Here is a 22,959-nt window from a genome sequence, read left to right as displayed (position 1 = left end):
TTTTATGTTTAAATTTAAATTCTTTATTGTTTAAAGTATTACATGAGTCTCCTTTTTCCCCCATTGACCTCTCCCCTGCTGCTCCCACTCCCCAGTACATGCCTCACCCCTCTACTATCTGTGTCCATTGGTTATGCTCATATGCATCCATACAAGTCCTTTTGTTGATCTCTTACCCCCTCATCCCCCACCTCCCCTCATCAGTTGGACAGTCTGTTTGATGCATCTATGTCTCCGGTTCTATTTTTGTTCATCAGTTTATGTTCATTATATTCCACAAAGGAGTGAGATCATGTGATATTTATCTTTCTCTGACTGGCTTATTTCAGAGCAAATGCACATTTAAAGATTTGCCCCATGCCCATATCGGCACATCCTTAAGAATCACACTGGATTTTATCAGTCTTGAAATTTTCGGAATGACACTTTTGCCCTTTCTTTTTTAAAGGCCACCGTTTGAGGGTTGTCAATATGAATCAACAGAGTGACACTGCAGACTTGCTTGGAGGGTAAGTGTGGCTTAAAATTGTTTTCTTATTTTGTGTTCACTGCTTGAGGTAGGAAATACTGTTCTCTTACAAAGCTCAAAGCTAGCCTTGGAAAAATGTTTAAAGTCTTCCACCCCCACCCTTCCCTCCCCAGCAGGGTATTTATTGGAATGTATTGAGGTGTTCTTGTGTATATCGATGTTTCTCTGCAGTTTAAAGAACACTTGAGTTCTGGTTCTCGAAGATCATGCTGAAAGTGGGAGGGAGAAAAGGAGATAAGCATATAATCAACTAATATTTGTGTGTGCAATTGCTTATCTAAAATGTATGTTCTGGACTTACACCGTCTTCGAGCTGGACTCTCCGGTAGTTATAATGTCTCTGAAACATTAAGTAGCACTCTACGTGGAGTCCTGCTTCAGTTGGTGCTTTTCCTTTGCTTACCATCCCAACCCATTGCTTATATTCTGCTCTACACATATCATTAATTATGTACTTCATTACAGCTTTTAAATTTCTATTGTCTTAAAATTAGTCAGCTGAGGCTTATCTCTCTTACTCTAATTCTTCTTTCACTTTATTAGTTCTTCCCCAGGATCTTTCTACCTTGTTTTTATTTTACTTCTATTAAGTTAATTGACACTTAATCCCCCATTCCTTCATTGAGATACTTGGCAACCTATTCTTACTGCTATATGGAATTTGTTACTTAACAAGGCATGTCTATCATACTGTATATTTCTATGCTGTATATATGTTTTCAGTAATATCATACTGTTAAGTATTCTAACACAAATGGTATTAATCTCATACTATTTGAGCAGGCACTGGGTCTGTCTCTTATAAAATTTTGTAGTGTTATGCCAGCTATTGCAAGTAGTTTTTTTTTTTAATGTTTTTATTGATTTTTAGAGAGAGAGGAAGGGAAAGGGATAGAGAGATAGAACACTGATGAGAGAGAAACATCATTATTCGGCTGCCTCCTATATGCCCCCTACTGGGGACCAAGCCTGCAACCTGGTCATGTGTCCTGACCGGGAACCGAACCCGTGACTTCTTGGCTCATGGGTTTATGCTCAACCACTGAACCACACCAGCCAGGCGCAAGTAGTTTAAATGTAGCAAGTATATGGGAGCTCATTTGTGCCCTTATCCAATTGATAATGCAAAAGATTGGGATCAGTGTGATAATTGGAATTTTGTTTTGGTGTTAACTTGATGAAAATACATATCTGTTTTTCCTTGTTAGTAGGTTAGCATCAGTTATCAAAAGAAAATTTACATATATACACTTGGAGAATTTGGTTGTTAAGAAGGCCAAGTGGGTTAATACAGATGAAGGATTCAGTTTAGTACCTGACATATTAGTGCCACATATCAGTTTTATTTAAAAAGAATTTTAAAAGAGTTAGCTGTCATAATCATTACACTATTCATTGACTCAGTCTATTGAATTCGTAAATGAAAGAAGTGGCTTAGACTGAACTCATTAAGAGAAATGTCCATTCATTTAAAGCTGAGCACAGTGGCTGAAACACTTAAGTCAATACATATTTCAAGTGATTAAAAATGAGCAATCATACATACATTTCACAAAAGAAAAAACAAAAATGAACTATAATACAAATACCTACTCAATGGGAACTAACCTGACACCTGGGAGAATTGGTGATTCAAACTGTGAACCATTATACAGCAGGGTTTCCAAAATGTCTGTCTGGTGTGGCTCAGTTGATTGAGTGTTGTCCGTGCACCAAAAGGTCATTCGTTCGATTCCTGGTCAGGGCACATATACAGGTTGTGGGTTCGATCCCTGGTCAGGGTGTGTATGAACGCAAACGATCGATGTTTCTCTCACATCGATATCTTTATCTGTCTGTCTGTCTGTCTGTCTGTCTCTCTCTCTCTCTCTTGCTCCACTCCTCCCTCCTTCTCCCTTCCTCTCTCTCTAGAAAAATAAGTAAAAATATTCTTTAAAAGAATAAATACTGTGGAATAAAATGTTGAGCTGTGGAAGGTCACAAACCATTGCAACATTTAAGGTTCTTTTGCCTATATTTATCTCTTGGGAGCAGTACCTTTTCTCCCTCAATTGAGAAGGCATGAACTGAGTTTATTTTGCTTATGTAAATCAGTTTCAGATACTGTTGTATTTTTACAAATATAAAAACGTATTTTCTATATAAAAACATAGAATAACGTATTTTTATTCTATATAAAAATATTTTACAAATATAAAAACGTATTTTACAAAAAAAAAAAAATACGTTTTATCATTGAATCCTAAAAATCAGCAGTTGCCCAACCGGTGGTCCGTGGACCACTGGTGGTCCGTGAGGTCCAAAAGGTTGATGACCGCTGCTATAAAAGATGTTTATTTAAATGTTAGTAAAATAAATGACAGGCCTTTCAGTGCCCAACTAGGAGTTTCAAAATTTTTAATAATGTTTATCTAATAGTAGTTTTTACCTTTAGTTTAGGCCCTTTAAACACAGTGCAGAAAATACATTATAATTTAAAACTTTAACATAGATTTTAAGTATTTTGGTATTATTTCTGATTTTGAGTAAATGAAATCTTAGACCTATTCCTATTTTCTGAGTTATGGTTTTTAAGTTCTGTTGTCTTCAGTAGTTTTTCAATCACATTTGCCATTTGTTTTAGTTACAAACCAGTGGACCATAAGCTTATTTGGCTACCCTTACGGGAGGCATTTGAGGAACTCTTTGCCCAGACATTTTCCAAGAAGCAAAACTTTACGTTCTTGGGGCACATTCAGACCTGTTACAGGCAGAAACGGTGGCATGATCTCCTCAGACTAATGCAACATGTGCACAAATCTGCTGTCAACAAAGATGGAAAAGAGAGCGAAACTGGTAAGAATGTGACCTAGGCTACTAGTGAAAGGGCATGAGGTGGGGCTCAATTAGCAGAATTAGGAGAAGATTTGGGGAGAAGAGTGAAGCAATGCAACTTGGAATTTTCTAAGACTTAGGGCAAAAAATACTAATTTTGTAGTATTGCTGCTCCCATGATTTTAGGCATGGTTTCCATAAGAATCATCAGATTTCCTTAAAAAAAGAGGTTGTTTCCAAGAAGCTTGATTCCAAAGCCAAGAGGCTTTTGGTAGCTTTGTTATCTTCTCTGGTTTCTCATCTATTAAATGGAAATACGAATGCCTACCTCAAAGGGTTGCTGTGCGGAATGATAAATCAGTTAACTAGTACGTGTACATGTGCATATGAATGAGTAAACTAGTATAGTGGCTAGCACTTAGCAAGTGTTTGGACTTATATTTTTAATACTGCTAAGATATTTGTTTTTTGTGTGTTTAAGTTATACATATTACAATTCAAAATGTAGGTTAAATTATTGTCTTTATTCCTTTCTAGGGTTACTCCTGAAAGAGAAATGGGAAGCTTTTGGTCTTAGACTTGACCATGCCCAACAGCAGATGAAAATGACTGAAAATGCCCTGTTGTTTGCATTTGTAGAGGTATTTTGCTTTAGTTATTAAGGCTAAGGGACTGTTGATTTGATGCAAAATTCAAGTATTAGACTGGCTTTTATTTTGTATTCTCTTCATGTTGATATTTTTAGTGCTTGCTGCTCAAGACTTAACACTGAATTGAAATAATGTATTGTGGAAGATTTTGAAAAATGTTCTTTATTGAAATTATAGTCTTGGTAAACACTATAATTTTTATTTATTTATTTTTAACACTATTATTTTTAAAGATGGAAGTTGAGGCCAGCTGCTGAACTCTTTATTGTTTCCTAGCTCTGTGTGTGTGATGTGTGAGAAGGAGAGCAAGCCCACGAGGTTTGGGTCCACTCACTTTAGGCCCCATTTTTTTATTCCAGTGCATGGGTACCTCTGCTTTTTTCTGTCCTGTGACCCTGTAGGAAAGATCAGCGTAATTAAATGTTCATAACCTAAGCTTTAAAAATTTTCTTTTTGTTTCTGTGACACTTTTTAGACCACATCTTTAGGAATCTTACTTGAGATGGTGTTTTGGTATGAGAGAAGGTCACTCAACCATATGTCCCATCTGTGTGGGAAATTTGGTCATTAGTGTTTAATCTTGCTATGATTATTTCTAAAATAACCAATTAAAATGTCAAGTGCTCTCCAAAGTAGGGTTTAAACCTATTTCATGACTTAGCATTACACTGGAGTTTAATACATTAGTTTTTTTTTTTAAGAATAGTTTATTAATTTTTAGAGAAAGGGAGAGAGAGACAGACAATAGGCAGACAGACATTGACCAGCCGCCTCCTGTATGCCTACTACCGGGGATGGAGCCCGCAGCCCGGGCATGTGCTCTCACTGGTAATCAAACCGGCAACTTCTCTGTGCTTGGAATGATGCACAACCAACTGAGCAACACTAACCAGGGCTGTCCTTTTTTTAAAAAAAAAATTAAATTTGTAGATAATTTGTCAGGATTATTATGAAAACAAAAAGTATAAAGTTCTGTTGTTTTTTTAATCCTCACCTGAGGATATTTTTCCATTGATTGTTAGAGAGAGTGGAAGAAAGAGGGAAAAACAGAAAGAAATACTGATGTGAGAGAAACACATTGATTTATTGCCTCCTGCACGCACCTTGACCAGGGAAGAGCCTGCAACTGAGGTTTTGTGCCCTTGACTGGAATCGAACCTGGGATCCTTCGGTCCGAAGTCTGATTTTTATCCCCTGAGCCAAACTGGCTAGGGCTTGTATAAAACATTTTAATAACAGTAAAACAGTTCAGTTTTTGATTTGTTAACTGTAAGATTTATTTTTTTATTACTCTTGGAATAGAACTCTGAGACAAAATTGGTAGAGAAGAGTTAGGAAAGATTCATTGTGATATTCTTCAACTGTGAAAGGCTATGTATTACAACCACCACACATCCTTGATTTAGTCCTTTATCTGATTGTGGTATAATCAGAGCTTAACCCTATATTTATTTATGTTGAGTGCTTTTAATAACCATCTGGGTGCCCTTTTTTTAAAAAATTGATTTTAGAGCTAGAAAGAGAGAAATACCAATTTGTTATTCCACCTATTTATGCATTCATTGGTTGCTTCTTGCATGTATCCTGACCAGAGATCAAACCCACAACATTAGCATATTGGGACGATGCTCTAACTAACTTAGCCACCCAGCCAGGGCCATCTGGGTACCTTGTATACCTGAATACATTGTTATCATTTATCTCACATCTATATAATGAGATGATCTAGTTTATTGTATCTCACTGTTAGGCTCAAAGATATTCCCTTAATCCTTTTAGACATTTGAAAAAGTTAACTTGGTCTTAACTCTGGCACTCAGCCGGCAGCCATTTGGCATTTAGGGCATAAGCTCATCAGGTTGGAGAGGTTTGCCCTTGCTTCTGTTTTCCAGTTCTGCTTATATAACTTTTTGGTGAGTGTGTCCTTGAAATGGATTCTTACCATTCATTATACTTTATCTTCTTTTAGGGCACATTAGCTCAGGCTGTAAAAAAAGGAGAGTGGATCTTGTTGGATGAGATTAATCTGGCTGCTCCAGAAACATTAGAATGTCTCAGTGGTTTGCTTGAAGGCTCTTCTGGCTCCTTGGTATTGCTGGATCGAGGGGACACAGGTAGGACTTGAGCCCCTTGGGGTCTGACTTGCTGCCAGGTCTTTTGGCCTCTTTAGAGTAAGAATCTATTAGTTAGGTGGATTACAGGGGCCACCCAATTGGATTTGTTTATTCCATAGATATTTATTTTCTGTAAATGTCCTATTGTTAGGTGGTATGGGGAATTCAAAGAATACAGTAATTTGTCAAGGCATTTGGGTAGTGGGTAATAGACACGCACAATTAGTGGATAACTATATACTGGAATAGGTGATAAGACATAAACGACAGTGAACCTATAAAAGACAGTGGAATGGCAGCATAAGATTAAGTAGTGTACATCAGTCTGATAACTGATTTCAGAAAAGGCAGGGAAGGTTTGAATAGCCAGTAACAACTTTGTTGAGCCTGAGGCAGTGTTTTGTTTGACCTGGGTTCCTATGGATTTAGATAGTCTTCCCCTAGGGATCTGGCTGATGACTTAATTTTACAAGTTGTTGAATTTATCATTTTCTCTTAACAGAACCACTGGTTCGTCATCCTGATTTTCGTTTATTTGCCTGTATGAATCCAGCAACTGATGTGGGCAAAAGAAATCTCCCACCAGGAATAAGAAACAGGTGAGGGGACATGGCCTGATTCCTGAAGACTTTTTAAAAACTTCTTCTTGCCCTAGCTGGTTTGGCTCAGTGGATAGAGCATTGGCCTGTGGACTGAAGGGTCTTGGGTTCAATTCTGGTGAGGGGCACATGCTTGGGTTGCAGGCTTGATCCTTAGTAGGGGTCGTGCAGGAGGCAGCCAATCAATGATCCTCATCATTGATGTCTCTCTCTCTCTCTCTCTCTCTCTCTCTCTCTCTCTCTCTCTCTCTCTCTCTCTCTCTCTTTTTCTTTCCCCCCTCTCTCCCTCCCTCCCTTCTTCTCTGAAATCAATAAAAATACTTAAAAAACCCCACAAAACTTCTATTTTAAAAAAAATACGTTTATTGATTTCAGAGAGGAAGGGAGAGAGAAAGAGAGATAGAAACATCAATGATGAGAGAGAATCATTGATGGCCTGCCTCCTGCATGCCCCCCACTGGGGATTGAGCCCACAACCTGGGCATGTGCCCTTGGCCAGAATCGAACCTGGGACCCCTTTAGTCCGCAGGCCAACGCTTTATCCACTGAGCCAAACCGGCTAGGGCGAAAAAATAAAAAGTTCTTATTTATTGATTGGTAATATTAACATAACCAAACCCCATAACAATGCTTAAAAATTTTTGACCACAGATAGAGAATCTTCCTTATTTGTCTTATTCCTTTAGTTTCGATAGGTAGTAGAAATATGGAAAACTCTAGAACACTGGAGAATTTTTCCTTGGGGTTGTTATTATGGCACTTAATGGTTCATGATATTGTTGAAAACAAAATGTTTCCTTCTTCAAATAGCCTTGTGGCTATTAGAAAAAGTTCACATAATGATATCTATCTTCGATATATATAAAAGCAACTGTTACAACTCAGTGACTGGTCGAATGGTCGCTATGACGACACACTGACCACCAGGGGGCAGATGCTCAACGCAGGAGCTGTCCCCTGGTGGTCAGTGCACTCCCACAGCGAACCTCCTGTGGCTGGCCAACCTCCTGTGGCTGGCCAACCTCCTGTGGTCCCTCCCCATGGCCAGTCAGGCTGAGGGACCCCACCCATGCACGAATTCGTGCATTGGGCCTCTAGTCCTATATAATAAAAGCATAGTATGTAAATTATCCCCTCGACAGGAGTTCTTCCAGGAGTTCAATGCGGGGGCAGGGCCAGCTGGGGAAGGGAGGGAGGCCCGGGCTGGCGGTAGGCCAGGGGAAGGGAGGGAGTACCTGGCTGCCAGCTGGCAGCCACTAAGGACCCTACCAGTGCATGAATTTCGTGCACTGGGCCTCTAGTAACAGTATAATAGCATAAGTGCAAGTTAGCAGCAAAGTCCTCTTGAATAAGTCTAATGATTTGTAAAAGGTCTTTTAAATTACAGTTTTCATCATTAAGCACTGATTGACATGAACAAGGTTCTTAGTTATTGGTGTTTTATGTATGTAGCACTTGGGAAAAGATAAATGACCTTATTTATTAGTGGTAACCTTTTGTTGAGTTTTATGTTTCAAAACAGTGTTAAAATTGTATTAGATCCCTCCTCACATTATTTTATTTTTTTAAATACACTTTTATTGATTTCAGAGAGGAGGGGAGAGGAAAAGAGAGATAGAAACATCAGTGATGAAAGAGAATCATTGATTGGCTCCCTCCTGCATGCCCCACACTGGGGATCGAACCTGCAACCCAGGCATGTGCCCTGACTGGGAATCGAACCATGACCTGGTTCATAAGTCGATGCTCAAGCACTGAGCCACGCTGGCCGGGCCCTGCTCCCATTATTAAAGGAATAAAAACTTCTTAAAAAAAATTTATAAACTACAATTATGTATTTTCCTTTGCTCCAACTATTTTATTTTTCACAGTGAGGGGCCTTTTTTGTTTCATGTTCTTTTGTGTTTTGTTTTTTAATCCTCACCCAAGAGTGAGGATATTTTTTATGTGCCCTTGACTAGGACTCAAAGTGGCGATCCCTCTGTCCTCAGTCCAATGCCCCAACCACTGAGTCAAACTGTCCAGAGCTATTCCATGTATTTTTTATTACATGTACTTACGATGAAGTACACCTGAAAATGAGGGTAAATAAGTCTTATTTTTGTAGCTGTTTCTTATAAGGACTATAAACAGAATACTTTATTCCAAGAAGAAATAATGGTAGATTTTTGTAAAAAGCAAAAGATTTATGCGATCTGAAGAGAAACCAGAATATAATAATGGTAGATTTTTGGTAAAAGTTAGATTATTTTTTATTTTGTAATGGTCAGTCTGTATATCTCAAGTTGGAAGAGTTATATTTTATATTGGAAACAGTTAAAATGAGTTTACATTGGTTTTTCATTTTTTATTGTCAGAATAGTTGTATTAACTTAAATATGCTTATTTGTGATAATAAAAGCATAATATGCTATTCGACCTAACTGTTGAACAGCGGAACGACCTTCTGGACGAAGGCGGGGCTGCGAGGGCTGAGCCTCTTGCATGAATTTCGTGCATCGGGCCTCTAGTATAATAATAATTGTCTTACAGGTTTACGGAACTTTATGTAGAAGAACTGGAAAGTAAAGAAGACTTACAAATTCTTATTGTGGATTATCTGAAAGGATTGAGTGTGAGCAAGAGCACAGTACAAGGAATCATATAGTAGGTGGTTCTCAGTTTCTATTTATAAACCTTTCCTCTGAACATAAAAATGTGTTCCTCATTAATATAATTGTTTCCTTTTTTTTCCTTTTTGCTTCTAACTGGAGAAAACTAATGTAAAGATAATTATTTAATTTCTGTTTTAAAGTTGGAACCTTATGAAATATTTTGGATTTTCCTAATAAAAGAAAGAATATATAGGTAGATTGTAAATATTCAAGCTAAAGCCCATTTGAGTAAGAACTTGTGTTTTATCTGTGACACTTGGTTATACTTGATCTTGTTGTAGCTGGTCATAAATTTCTTGCACTTTATATTTCAGTCTGAAACTTTTTCCATCTTGTCATCTTCTAACTTCTTTTTTTATATATATTTTTATTTTTATTGATTTCAGAGAGAAAGGGAGAGGGAGGGTATGCAGGAGGCAACTGATTCTCTCTCTCTCTCTCTCTGCCCCCACTCTCCCCCTCTGTCCCTCTCCCTTCCTCTTTTTAAAAATAAATTTTAAAAAATCACCTGAAGTGCATCCTTTTTGTAGCTTCTACAGAGATGTGCGGAAAGAGTCTGGGAGAACATTGGTGGATGGGACCGGCCATAGACCTCACTACAGCCTTCGGACTCTCTGCAGGGCCCTGCGATTTGCAGCCTCCAATCCATGTAGCAACATCCAGCGCTCACTCTATGAGGTCTTTCCAAAGTCTGGGTTTGGGTGGAGCCTGGTGGATGGGCTCAACATGGGGAGGGAGGGAGTAGGGATGCATATTCCAGATTTGCAATACTTTCCATTTAGTCAGATTAGTCCAGAATATTTTATACCAGAGTTACCCTAATCTTTTTTCTACCATGATATTAACCTTTTGCACTCGATTGTCGAGTGTGACTCAACACGGTTAGCATTAGAACAAAGGAATCGAGAAAAAAGCAAGCGAGTACAAAGGGTTAAAAGTTGTTCTGGAAACCAGCCCCACCCACGAGGTGGCATTTTGTTTTTGAAATAAGTTGTCCTGCGATAATTTGTGTTATGTATTTCTGTGTTTTTCCTAGGGCTTTTGTTTGGGTTTCCTAACACAGCTTGACAGGGCATCACACCCAGCTGTTCAGAAGCTTATTTGTCAACACATTGTCTCTGGCAGTATTAAAAGTTTGCTGAAGCAGGTATGTTTGCTTGTTTGTTTTGACTTGTTTAATAAATGAAAGGCTATATTATAAAACTTTGAACTGTTTGGTTTTTTTATAAATCTTGTTTCTAATTATAAATCTGTTTCAGAAAGTTAAACTGTAGATGGTAAACATTCCCAATAATCTGTCCTGGCTTGTGTGCTCAGTGATTAGAGCTTTAACCCAAGCACTGCAGGGTCTTGGGGTGCGATTCCCAGTCAAGAGCATGTACCTGGGTTGCAGGTTCCATCTTCATCCCTGGTCAGGGCACATGCTGGAAGCAATCAATCAATATGTCTCTCACATTGATGTCTCTTTTTCTCTTTCCTCTTTCCTTTTTCCCATTCCTCCCCCCTCCCTTCCACTCCCTTTAAATATCAATGGAAATATATTCTGGGTGAAGGATTAACAACAAAAAAATTTCCCAATAATCCTACTCTGGAGATTTAAGCCTTGTAGACAGTCCTTTCCATCTGAAATTTGATAAATGGCCCTGGCTGATGTGGCTCAGTTTGTTGGAGTATGGTTCCATACACCAAAAGGTGGCAGGTTCAATTCCCAGAGAGGGCACATTACCTGGGTTGTGGGTTGGATCTATGATCAGGGTGAGTGCACGAGGCAGCCGATTGATGTTTTCTCTGACATTGATGTTTCTCTCTCTGTGTCTCTCCCTTCTTCCCTCTAAAATCAATTTTAAAAAATAAAAAATTAATTCTGATAAATGTATCAGAATTTATCCATTTGTCCATGTAAATCCTAATATGTATCTAATTAAATTACATAAATGGGACCATCTCATTAGAATGTTCTGTAGCTTCCTTTCTTAGCCTAACTAGAGTGTAGTAGCTTCAAGTCAGAAGACTTAAGTGTACTGGAAGAGCACTTTTTCGTAGTTATAAACCTGACCACTAACCATTTTGATCCATAAAAATAGCAATTTTGAGTAAATCAACTTAATAACTTTAATCATATCTTTAACCCTTTGCACTCGCTTGCTTTTTTCTCGATTCCTTTATTCTAATGCTAACCGTGTCGAGTCACACTCGACATCCGAGTTCAAAAGGTTAAAAGATTACAGTATTATCCACAATGTTGTTATCTGTAATAGATTAGGTTCTTGAGGTGGGGGTCGCGTTTATTTTTAAAGTCTTCTGGGGGCTCCAGATAAAATAATGCAAAGCCCCTTCTGTACAACACTAGCTCTATTTTGGGGAACATGGTTTATATGAAATACATGTTTTTGACCAAAATACTTCAGAGTGGGAGTTTTAATAGGTAAGAGAAGATAAACGAATCATAAACTGAGAAACTATTTTAATTCAAATTTTCCCCCATATTCACCTAACTCCACCTGAATTTAAAAACCTATACTTGTCATTATTTTGTTCTCATTCCTCAAAGTAATTTTATTTTCATATCTCACCCATGGGTTTTAATGTTGAAAGCATCCAGAACAGGGCAGCATTCTTGGTGACAACTTCTTTTCCCACTTTACCAACTCTATCTGAAAGAATGCGATAGTTGCTGTGGAACTGTGGCTTATTTCTTTAACTTTTGTGTCTTTCAGCCTATTCCAGAACCCAAAGGAGGTCGGCTTATCCAGGTTGAAGGCTATTGGATTTCGGTGGGAGACAAGGAACCTACAATAGATGAGACATACATTCTCACATCTTCCGTCAAGCTGAACCTGAGAGATATAGTCCGAGTGGTCTCTGCAGGGTGTGTGGAACTTTCCTCTGCTGATCTGAAGTTTTATCATCATAGACATTGATGACATTCTAGTCTTCCTTCACGTTCAAAGTGCTTTGTTGTTATTCATTGACTGAGTGAGCTGTCACTTTTCTTTTGGCACAAATCATTTTTTCTAGTTTCACCTTTAGTGAGGACAATATGGATTCAGATTATTTTGGCCATCTTTTAGGTTTGCTTTTCAGTATTTTGTTGATGAATACTCATCACCCATTATTTGTTAAGTGAGTAACAGCTAGTCCCACTTACTGTTTCTTACAAGTAGTACAATAGAGGTTGGAATTTTTCCTCAGTATTTTTTCAGGAACCATTTTTATATATAAATTTCTCAGGGCTTAAACATTCCATTAGTAGTATATCCTATCTAATAAAAGAGTAATATGCAAATTGACTGTCACTCCAACACACAAATGGCTGCCCCCTTGTGGACATAAGATGGCCTCCACAAGCTGGCCAGCAGGGGAGGGCAGTTGGGAGGGACCAAGCCTGCAAGGGAGGGCAGTTGGGGGTGATCAAGCCTGTAGGGGAGGGCAATTAGGGCTGGCCAGGCCGGCAGAGGAAGGAAGTTAGGGGTGACCAGGCCTGCAGGGGAGGGCAGTTAGAGGCAATCAGGCTGGCAGGGGAGCAGTTAGGCATCAATCAGGCTGGCAGGGGAGTGGTTAGGGGGTGATCAGGCTGGCAGGCAGAAGCAGTTAGGGGCAATCAGGAAGGCAGGCATGCTTGCAGGCAGGCAGGCGAGCGGTTGGGAGCCAGCAATCCTGGATTGTGAGAGGGATCCCAGATTGGAGAGGGTGTAGGCTGGGCTGAGGGGACACACACACACACACACATACACACACACACACACACACACACACACACACACACACCCGGTGCATGAATTTCGTGCACTGGACCTCTAGTAGATATTCTTTTATAATGATGTTAAATGATATAGTCATTCTTTTTAAAAACTGCTTGAATTAATTCTGGCTTTTATCTTTTTTTCTTTCATTGCTTTGTTGGCTGATCTTTTAAAGAACCTATCCAGTGCTGATTCAGGGGGAGACATCAGTTGGTAAAACCAGCCTGATCCGGTGGCTGGCTGCAGCTACTGGTAACCACTGCGTGCGTATCAACAATCACGAACACACGGATATTCAAGAGTACATCGGTTGCTACACATCTGATTCCTCAGGGAAGCTTGTGTTTAAAGAAGGTAGGGTTATAATTCTGTTTCATGAGTGTAGGTCAGTGATGGTGAACCTATGACACGCGTGTCAGCACTGACACGCGTAGCCATTTCTGATGACATGCGGCCGCTGAGGCGGCCGCATGCCGAGGATGAAACATTTGCGAAATAATGTTTTTTCCTCAAAGTGACACACTACCCGATTTATGCTCAGTTTTTTGGTGAAGTTTGACACACCAAGCTCAAAAGGTTGCCAATTACTGGTGTAGGTAGGTGTTCATTCTTTCAGACCCATTTCCCCAAGTATTCTTTACCCTTTCCAATTGAGGCGCATGGACTGCTGCCTTTGCTGCTGGTTTTTCTTTCTCCCTGAGCTGTTTGGTGGTGAAGGAGTGGTGGTTAGGGCTCCAGCTATCTTTGGGCCCCAATGAAATCTTGTCAGTTGTAGTCAGCACTAGCATCAAGTTTTGAAGAATATAGTTGAACTCCTACTTCATTTCCTAGAGACTCAAGAGAACTGAAGGAAGCTGAGAGTTGATATAAAAATGTGGTGATATAAATAAAATTAAACTGCAAGGGGGGAAATAAGTTGGAAATGTGATATTTGTCAGCCTTGACTCCCCTTCTGTATGAAATAGGGCTATTTTAATGGAAAATTGTGCTGCTTTGATATCACAAATTACGTGAGGGCGTGACTAGCTACAGAGAGTTATTTGCTTTGAAATTTAATAATAACCTAAGATTTGTTGATTTGTATATAACTTTTGACTAATTTATGTACTAATTCTCAGTGTTTATTTCCTCCAAGGTGTTCTTATTGATGCTATGAGAAAGGGCTACTGGATTATTTTAGATGAATTGAATTTGGCCCCTACTGATGTATTAGAGGCACTGAACAGACTGCTAGATGATAACCGTGAATTGCTCATAACAGAAACACAGGAAGTTGTTAAAGCACACCCTCGGTTCATGCTCTTTGCTACCCAGAATCCCCCAGGACTTTATGGAGGCAGAAAGGTGTGTAGCATTTTCCCCCTACTCTTACTTGTTTTTGCCTCGAGTTGTAAATCTTTCTTGAAACGACTGAAATTTTTTCCTCTTTTGAAGGGGTTTTTCTTTTTTTGTGGTGAGTAGCAGAGCCTCAATTTTGTAGGAGCTTTCTTTTCCTTTTTAAAAAAAATTTTTATAAGCGTTTATTTGAGCCCAAACTGACCTTATGAGGAGCAATATCTCAAATGCTTTTTTTTCCTTAGGTGCTTTCCAGAGCCTTCAGGAATCGGTTTGTGGAATTGCACTTTGATGAATTGCCAAGTTCTGAGTTGGAAACAATCTTGCACAAGCGGTGTAGTTTGCCACCCTCTTACTGCAGCAAGTTGGTTAAAGTCATGCTGGACCTTCAGGTAGATCTCCTCTCCATCCCTGAACTTAGTTTCTAATGGAATGTGTTGATTAGACTCGGTCAAATTTGATAGGTTCCTCGGTTAGAAACAGCAGATCACCCATTTATTACTTTTTTCTGAGTAAGGATCTTGTCTTTTTTTAAAAATAAATCTTTATTGTTCAGATTATTACAGTTGTTCCTCTTTTTCCTCCCCCATAGCTCTCCTCCACCTGGTTCCCACCCCACTCAACCCCACCCCATACCCTCCCCCCCACTGTCCTCATCCATAGGTGTATGATTTTTGTCCAGTCTCTTCCCGCATCCCCCACACCTCTTTCCCCCTGAGGATTGTCAGTCCACTCCCTTTCTATGCCCCTGATTCTATTATATTCACCAGTTTATTCTGTTCATCAGATTTTTTATTCACTTGATTTTTAGATTCTTTTGTTGATAGATATGTATTTGTTGTTCATAATTTTTATCTTTACCTTTTTCTTCTCCTTCCTCTTCTTAAAGAATACCTTTCAGCATTTCATATAATGCTGGTTTGGTGGTGATGAACTCCTTTAGCTTTTTCTTATCTGTGAAGCTCTTTATCTGACCTTCAATTCTGAATGATAGCTTTGCTGGGTAGAGTAATCTTGATTGTAGGTTCTTGCTATTCATCACTTTGAATATTTCTTGCCATTCCCGTCTGGCCTGCATAGTTTCTGTTGAGAAATCAGCTGACAATCATATGGGTACTCCCTTGTAGGTAATTAACTATTTTTCTCTTGCTGCTTTTAATGTTCTCTCTTTGTCTTTTGCCCTTGGCATTTTAATTATGATGTGTCTAGGTGTGGTCCTCTTTGGATTCCTTTTGTTTGAGGTTCTCTGCAGAGCATCTGCCCCCTGATGGTCAGTGCGCATCATAGCGACTGGTTGTTCTGGTCGTTCCGCCATAATGGTCACTTAGGCTTTTATTATATAGACTAGAGGCCCGGTGCATGAAAATTCGTGCATTTGGGATGGGGGTGGTCCCTCAGCCTAGCCTGTGCCCTCTCACAGTCCGGGAGCCCTCAAGGATGTCCAACTGATAACTTAGGCCTGCTCCCTGTGGACATCCCTATGGGAGTGGACTGACCAACAGGGCTCAGCTCCAGACCCCCCCCTATTGTCCCACCACCAGTTGTTGCTGCCCCCCGATTGTCGCCCCCCCTCCCTCTGCCCGTTGGCACCTGCCTTGACTGGCCTGGTGCCGCCCACTAGCAGGCCCCGCCCCCTCACACTGGTCATTCCGCCGATCTGTTGATTTGCATATTAGGCTTTTGTTATATAGGATGTTCCTTTTTTAAAAAAAACATAATTTATTGATTTTTTACAGAGAGGAAGGGAGAGAGAGTTAGAAACATCAATGAGAGAGAAACATTAATCAGCTACTTCTTGCACACCACATACTGGGGATGTGCCCGCAACCAAGGAACATGCCCTTGACCGGAATCGAATCTGGGACCCTTGAGTCCACAGGCTGATGCTCTATCCACTGAGCCAAACTAGCCAGGGCTAGGATGTTCCTTGAATGGACATAACTGAAGAGACTCTTTTTGTGTGGCGCTCCCTTGTCAAATGCAAAGCTACAATTGTCTTTTTTTTTTCCTCTTTTCTACTTCCCCTTACCCCCAAAATATCCCATTTAATTTATGGGGTTAACAGTATTCTTGATCAGAATTATGCATTGTCAGATTACTTTTCTGAATCATTTTCACTACTATGGTCCCACATTATGGGATTAATTTTCCTGCATGTTTGCCCACATTTGTATTTGTGATTTTTTTTCTGTATGGCATATGAGATTGAATTCCATTGTTTATTTACACGAGTTTGTATTTTTCTTCAAATGATTACACCCCATTTGCAGTTTAAAAAATTAATTTTAGTGGAATGAATAATTTTTATGGGAGCTTAAATTTATTAAAAATTTTATGTATGTTTTACTATATGCTTGACATTGTTCTTTTCCATTTGTTTTCATACATTAATAGTCCAAACGCAGAAGTTCTTCAGTGTTTGCTGGAAAGCAGGGCTTCATCACCCTTCGAGACCTGTTTCGATGGGCTGAAAGATACCGATTGGCTGAGCAGACCAAGGAGGAGTATGACTGGCTACAGCATTTAGCAAACGATGGTATGCTTTCAATCATCTGCTCTCAGACTGTGACTGACATTCTATCAAATGTCAGCCTTTTTTTTTTTTTTTTTTTTAAATTAAAACAAACCTCACCCAAATTGTGATCAATATGTAGATTTTACTAGGTACTCCAGGAACTGAGCCTTCTCCCTTAAGTCCCAACTGCTTTTGTAAGTGCTATTATTTCTACAAGCCTCTATGCTAATACGTTTTGGTTTCTTAGGTATTCTCATTATTTCCTTCAGGCGGCCACATGTAGGAGTCAGGATATGGCCACAATACTGTTAGTTCTTTAGGCAGGTGGTTGGTGATGTCTTTTGGACCGTTTCTCTGCAATGTGGTGCCTGTGGAGAGGTGTGCTTGGCCTTAGAGTCAGAGAACTGACAGGTCAGATAATATCAGAGTTCTGAGAGAAGGCAGTGATGTCACTTGAGACTCAGGATTGGTCATATTGGTTTAATCCATGGGAAGAATTTATATGTTCTTTATGATAGAATAGAAAACACTTCAAAATATTCTGATTTCAAAGGTGCTAATGAGTCCTTAATGGATTGGTTAATAAGCAAGGTGAGTAAATAAAACTAGCCCATAAGAATTGTAATGTCTTTTCTTTCCTGATAAAGAATAGATAGAAGGAGAAACACATTTAAAAACAAAAAAGACACACACTTTTTAAATTGAAATATAACCTATAGTAAAGTGGGTGAAGCACTCACTCTGTTATATCATGTACAGCTTGATCGCATGTAAATCACTACCTAGGCCAATATTTAGAATACTAGTACCACAGAAGAGTCCTTCATGGCTCTTGTCGGTCTTTCTTCCCTTGGAGGTAACCACTGCTTTGATATTGATCACCACTGATTGATTTTTTCCTGTTCTTGAGCTTCATCTTAATAGTATCATGAAGTATGCATTCTCAGCCTGGCTTCTTTTCACTCTCTCATGCAAGAGACAGCTATGCTGTTATATGTATCAGGACTTCATTTTTAAAAAAATTATTGTTATAACCCTTTTGCAGTATATGGAGATACCATAACATGTTTAACTATTCTCCGGTTGATGGATATTTGGATCCACTGTTTAGCTATTATGAATAAAGATGCCTGAACATTGATGTCTGTGTATTTTGGTGCACAATGTTCATTTGTGTTTGAGTCTACTTAGAAGTCATGTTGCTGGAGCACAAGGCAGGCATACGGTTCGGTGAGAGTTGCTATTGCTTTATGTTCTCAGCATCCCTTGGTATTGACACTTGACTGTTCTTCATTTTTATTTTTTAAGGTTATATGCTTCTGGCAGGCCGAGTCAGGAAACAGGAGGAGGTTGGTGTGATTCAAGAAGTCCTTGAAAAACATTTCAAGAAAAAATTGTGTCCTCAATCCCTCTTTTCCAAAGAAAATGTCCTAAAATTGCTGAGTGAGTAGGCTAAAATATCCATAGGAGAATGAATTGAGTTGTACTCATATTAGAACCTAAATATTTATTCTACTTTTGATAGGTAAATTGTCTACTCAGAAATCCACATTGGAGTCCAAGTTCAGCCATATCGTGTGGACTGAGAGCATGCGGAGACTGGCCGTGCTGGTGGGAAGAGCGTTGGAATTCAGTGAACCAGTGCTGTTGGTTGGAGACACTGGGTAAAGTTCTGTGACAATACTGGTTATGAGGGTTCAGGTCAGTTCTATAGGATTACTTGAGTTATCTCTGAAGAACTCATCAGGAGCAATCTTTGTTTTTTGCTGTTGTTTCCTATTTTCTCTTTTTTTTCCCCTCCCTCCCTCCTTTTTTTTTTTTTTTTTTTTAAATGAAAAGGGCTAATTGGCATTTAATTAACTTGCTGTCTTCTTTAAAATTTTTATTTAATCCTCATCTGAGGATATTTATTCTTTGATTTTTAGAGAAAGTGGAAGAGAGAGGGAGAGACAGAGAGAAATATCAATGTAAGAGAAACATATCAATTGGTTGCCTCCTGCACGAGCCCTGATCAGTGCTCGGTCCGGGGAGGAGCCTGCAACCGAAGTACATGCCCTTGACCAGAATGGAACCCGGAACCCTTCAATCTGCAGGCTGACGCTCTATCCACTGAGCCAGACGAGCTAGGGCTCTCCCTTTCTTTTTTAAGAACCACTAAGGGATCTACTATTGTTTATTTTCCTCTACCTTTAGACCTTTGTGATAGAAAAGAATGGATCTTTTTAAAAAATTTTATTGATTGATTAGTTTTAGAGGAAGGGAGAGAAACATTGATTTGTTGTTCCACTTATGTGGTCACTGGTTGATTCTTGCATGTGCCCTTACCAGGACAATTGAACCCTCAACCTTGGAGTATCAGGATGATGCTCCAACCAACTGAGCTACCCAGCCAGGGCTAATTTTTTATCTATTTAATTATTTTAAATAGTGACATTCGTTTTATAGATTTGTATAGGAGAAGAGCACATGAGCTAGTGTGTCTTGAAAGTCTGTAAGGATTGGCTTTCTTTCCCATCCATAGGTGGTGGTTGGTAGGAGTAGGAAAGGATGGAATTCATGCTGTGTGTGCCATTCTGGATAAGGAATATGGGAGGATGCTGGTGTTTTGGGGAAGTGGGTCCCAGGCCAGGGGTACAGACATCCTGTGTTAGCCAGCAGTGTCTGCTGCTGCAATGAGGCTCTCATCCCTCTTTTGCTGACTTGGTGTTTGTGGGTGTGTATTTAGAATTCATGCTCTGCGTTAATCTGGTGTGTATCTCTGACAGGTGTGGGAAAACGAGTATCTGTCAGGTGTTTGCAGCCTTGGCAAATCAGAAATTATACTCAGTCAACTGCCACTTACACATGGAGACTTCGGACTTCCTGGGTGGGCTGCGGCCGGTGAGACAGAAGCCAAAGGACAAGGTTTGTCTAATAGCAAATGATGATGTGTACATTCATTTAAAGGATTCAGTTAGCTCTGTGCCCTAGTCAACTGTGGGATTTTGTGCCTGGTAGGGTTTTTGATTTCAGGTTTGATACGTATCTTCATATTTTCACTGGTCTGCAAGGGCCACATGAGCATCCTGTTGTGTAGTATGTGTTCCTGGTTCTCAGACCTTTAGTTTTCTGGCAGAATGACCACTTCACTGCAGCAGACACCAGCTAGCTACATGTGTGTTGTCTTGTGGACACACGCCCTTTAATTTTACCTCCTTTTCCAAATTGTAGGAAGAAATTGACACATCTCGGCTCTTTGAGTGGCATGATGGGCCTCTGGTTCTGGCCATGAAGGAGGGCAGCTTTTTCCTCTTGGATGAGATCTCACTGGCTGATGATTCTGTCCTGGAAAGACTCAACAGGTACTCTCCCTGTGTTTGATGTTTTTGCTGGTCTTGTTTTTATAGATACTAATTTTTGTGCATAGTAGTGTTCTTCGTAGGTGCATAGTAAATATTTGAAAATAATAATGAGTTATTACTTTTTTTGGCTTTAGCACTCGGGATCTCTTTTAAGGGGCCTGCTTTTTCTGTTTTACTGTCAATAATCAGAAAGATGGGACTGTGAGAGGGCTGGGCTAAAACAAATGAGGCTAAGTTAAAATTCTTTTTTACAAGTTATATGGCTAGTGTCTTAAACTTTTTGAAGAACTAGAATCAGTATCCTAGATATTATGGCTGTAAGGCCTCTCAAAACCTCAGACCAATATGAGTCTTGATGTATATCTATTTTTCTCTCTTTATTGGGGTACTAGAGGCCCAGTGACAAAATTCGTGCACGGGTAGGGTCCCTAAGCTTGTCCTGTGATCAGGGCCGATCAGGTTCCCCGCCTCCTCCTTCCCTCACTGCCAGCGTGCTGCCACCGTGCAATTCCCCACCTCCCCACGTCCTCCTTCACTCAGTGTCCCGCCACCGCTGGTCGCCCGCCATGTTCTGCACTGTCCCCTGGTAGTCAACACATGTCATAGCGAGTAATCGAACTTCCGGTCTCCTGGTCGAACTCCCGAGGGGACACTTTTTATATTAGCCTTTTATATATATAGGTATGGATACATAATTTGCATATCATAAAATGCACTCATTTTAAATGTATAATTCAATGAGTTTTAGTAAATCTACTGTTTTGCAACCACCACAATCCAGTTTTACAACAATTCCATCATCTCAGTAGGATCCCTCATATCCATTTAAAGTTTACCTCTGATGCCATTTACTGCTACTAATCTACTTTTTGTCTCTAGATTTGTCTTTTCAGGACATTTCATGTAAATGGTCTCCTCATTTTGCATTAATATTTTGAGCTTCATCCATGTTGATATCCTTGTTAGTAGTTTGTTTCTTTTTATTCCTAATAGTGTTTCATTGTGTGAAAGTACCATATTTTTTATCCATTCACCACTTGATGGTATTGGTAGTGTTTCTACTTTTATGAATAATGCTGCCATGAACATGTGCATGCAAGACTCCTATTTTTAAAACAAATGCTGCAATGGCATAAGTAGAAAAGGGAGTTTTTTTTCTTTTAATCAGAACTATTGTTCCACCACATAGCTATTCGGATAATGAGGCATTTTAAAATGTGTTGTAAGAAACCATTAACTAAAGTGAAAGCTCAGCAGAGGAGATAACTTTTTTTTTCCTTTTTTTAAGTTAGTTTTTAAAAAATTATATTTTTATTGGCTTCAGAGAGGAAGGGAGGGGGAGAGAGAAATAGAAACATCAGTGATGAGAGAGAATCATTTATTGGCTGCTTCCTGCACATCTCACACTGGGGATCAAGCCTGCAACCCGGACATGTACCCTGACCAGTAATTGAACCTTGATATCCTGGTTCACAGGTCAGTGCTCAACCACTGAACCAGGCTGGCCAGGCTCTTTTTTTCTTTTTCAAGAGCATTGAAAACCACAAAATAGGAAGACTACATAATAAGCCTTTTTAAATCTTATATTCTTCATATTTTTCTGTCTTTTAGTGTCCTCGAAGTAGAAAAGTCTCTGGTATTAGCAGAAAAAGGCAGCCTAGAGGACAAAGAAAATGAAGTAGAGTTGTTGACTGCTGGGAAAAAATTCCGTATCTTAGCAACCATGAACCCTGGGGGCGACTTTGGAAAAAAAGAGGTATAACCATGTTCCTGAAGTATACTTTTTTTTTTTTTAACTTTTTGACCATATCTTGTTAGCACTCTTAAATGCAGTATGTAAAAATACATGTGGAATTTTTATGTTGGGTATAAACTGGGTAAAATATTTTAGGATTATTATAAGGTTGAAAAATAATTCCGACAGATAAACATTTTCTTATTTGGCATCTCACTTTCTGTATGTGCCTGAAATGTCATTGTTCCAGTCATTTGCACAGTTCTTTACATATGTTACTGTAATAAATTCTCGCAAGACTCTGAGAAAGTTATTCTACTTTTGTGGATGAGAAAAGCTGAGACTGAAATTTAATCTCCAGCTCTGCTTCTACAGTCTACTTCCTTAAACACAAGTGTGCTTTATTGAGTGATTTTAAAGTCCCAAAAAAGAAATGCCAGCCAAGAACGTCTTTTAGTTTTGCAGGTGGAACATGTATATCTGTTCTCTAAAACAGTGGTAGCCAACCTTTTGGACCTGGTCCGTGGTCCACCGGTTGGCAACCGTTGCTCTAAAGGATTCTGTGAGTCACCTCAGAATGTTAGAACGAAAAGGCTGCAGATGGTTTCTTCTCTTTGGAGGAGGGTGTTAGGATCCAGCCAGGATCTAAACATCTCAAGTCCTGGGATTTTAGGCTCAAAAAGCCTCTTAGGGGAGGAGTCTGCATTTTGTGTGGGATCCTGGCCTGTTAGGAAAAGGGTGGTGCAGTGGCAGGCCAGGGGTTGAAAGGATTCAACATTCATATTCTTGGTTATGATTCAACATTCATATTCTTGGTTACTTGGTGGGTACCTGTAATGAAAATATGATATTTTGGGCCTAATTTTCCTCAGTATCACAAGAAGGAAGATTATATCATGGGGCCTCGAGAAATGTTCTGAAGAGAAGAAA

The 22,959-nt window shown here is 39.4% G+C and overlaps 1 protein-coding gene across 1 annotated transcript in view; it reads left to right on the top strand.

Moving 5' to 3' along the window:
- Nucleotides 1–22,959, top strand: part of MDN1 (midasin AAA ATPase 1) — a 152,975-nt gene that overhangs the window by 40,907 nt on the left and 89,109 nt on the right. Inside the window, exons 15-32 of the mRNA XM_054722522.1 lie at nucleotides 449–509; nucleotides 3,153–3,364; nucleotides 3,881–3,984; nucleotides 5,963–6,107; nucleotides 6,610–6,706; nucleotides 9,239–9,352; nucleotides 9,891–10,038; nucleotides 10,397–10,507; nucleotides 12,078–12,229; nucleotides 13,279–13,457; nucleotides 14,239–14,447; nucleotides 14,684–14,830; nucleotides 16,833–16,974; nucleotides 18,262–18,396; nucleotides 18,479–18,617; nucleotides 19,719–19,857; nucleotides 20,164–20,294; nucleotides 21,906–22,050. Of these exons, the coding sequence (XP_054578497.1) occupies nucleotides 449–509; nucleotides 3,153–3,364; nucleotides 3,881–3,984; nucleotides 5,963–6,107; nucleotides 6,610–6,706; nucleotides 9,239–9,352; nucleotides 9,891–10,038; nucleotides 10,397–10,507; nucleotides 12,078–12,229; nucleotides 13,279–13,457; nucleotides 14,239–14,447; nucleotides 14,684–14,830; nucleotides 16,833–16,974; nucleotides 18,262–18,396; nucleotides 18,479–18,617; nucleotides 19,719–19,857; nucleotides 20,164–20,294; nucleotides 21,906–22,050 (2,510 nt within the window). The remainder of the gene's footprint in view (nucleotides 1–448; nucleotides 510–3,152; nucleotides 3,365–3,880; nucleotides 3,985–5,962; nucleotides 6,108–6,609; nucleotides 6,707–9,238; nucleotides 9,353–9,890; nucleotides 10,039–10,396; nucleotides 10,508–12,077; nucleotides 12,230–13,278; nucleotides 13,458–14,238; nucleotides 14,448–14,683; nucleotides 14,831–16,832; nucleotides 16,975–18,261; nucleotides 18,397–18,478; nucleotides 18,618–19,718; nucleotides 19,858–20,163; nucleotides 20,295–21,905; nucleotides 22,051–22,959) is intronic.

Source organism: Eptesicus fuscus, chromosome 10, assembly GCF_027574615.1.
Source record: "Eptesicus fuscus isolate TK198812 chromosome 10, DD_ASM_mEF_20220401, whole genome shotgun sequence".
Taxonomy (NCBI): Eukaryota; Metazoa; Chordata; class Mammalia; order Chiroptera; family Vespertilionidae; genus Eptesicus; species Eptesicus fuscus.
The sequence above is the reverse complement of the archived record's forward strand: the minus strand, read 5'-3'. Positions and strand labels throughout refer to the sequence as shown.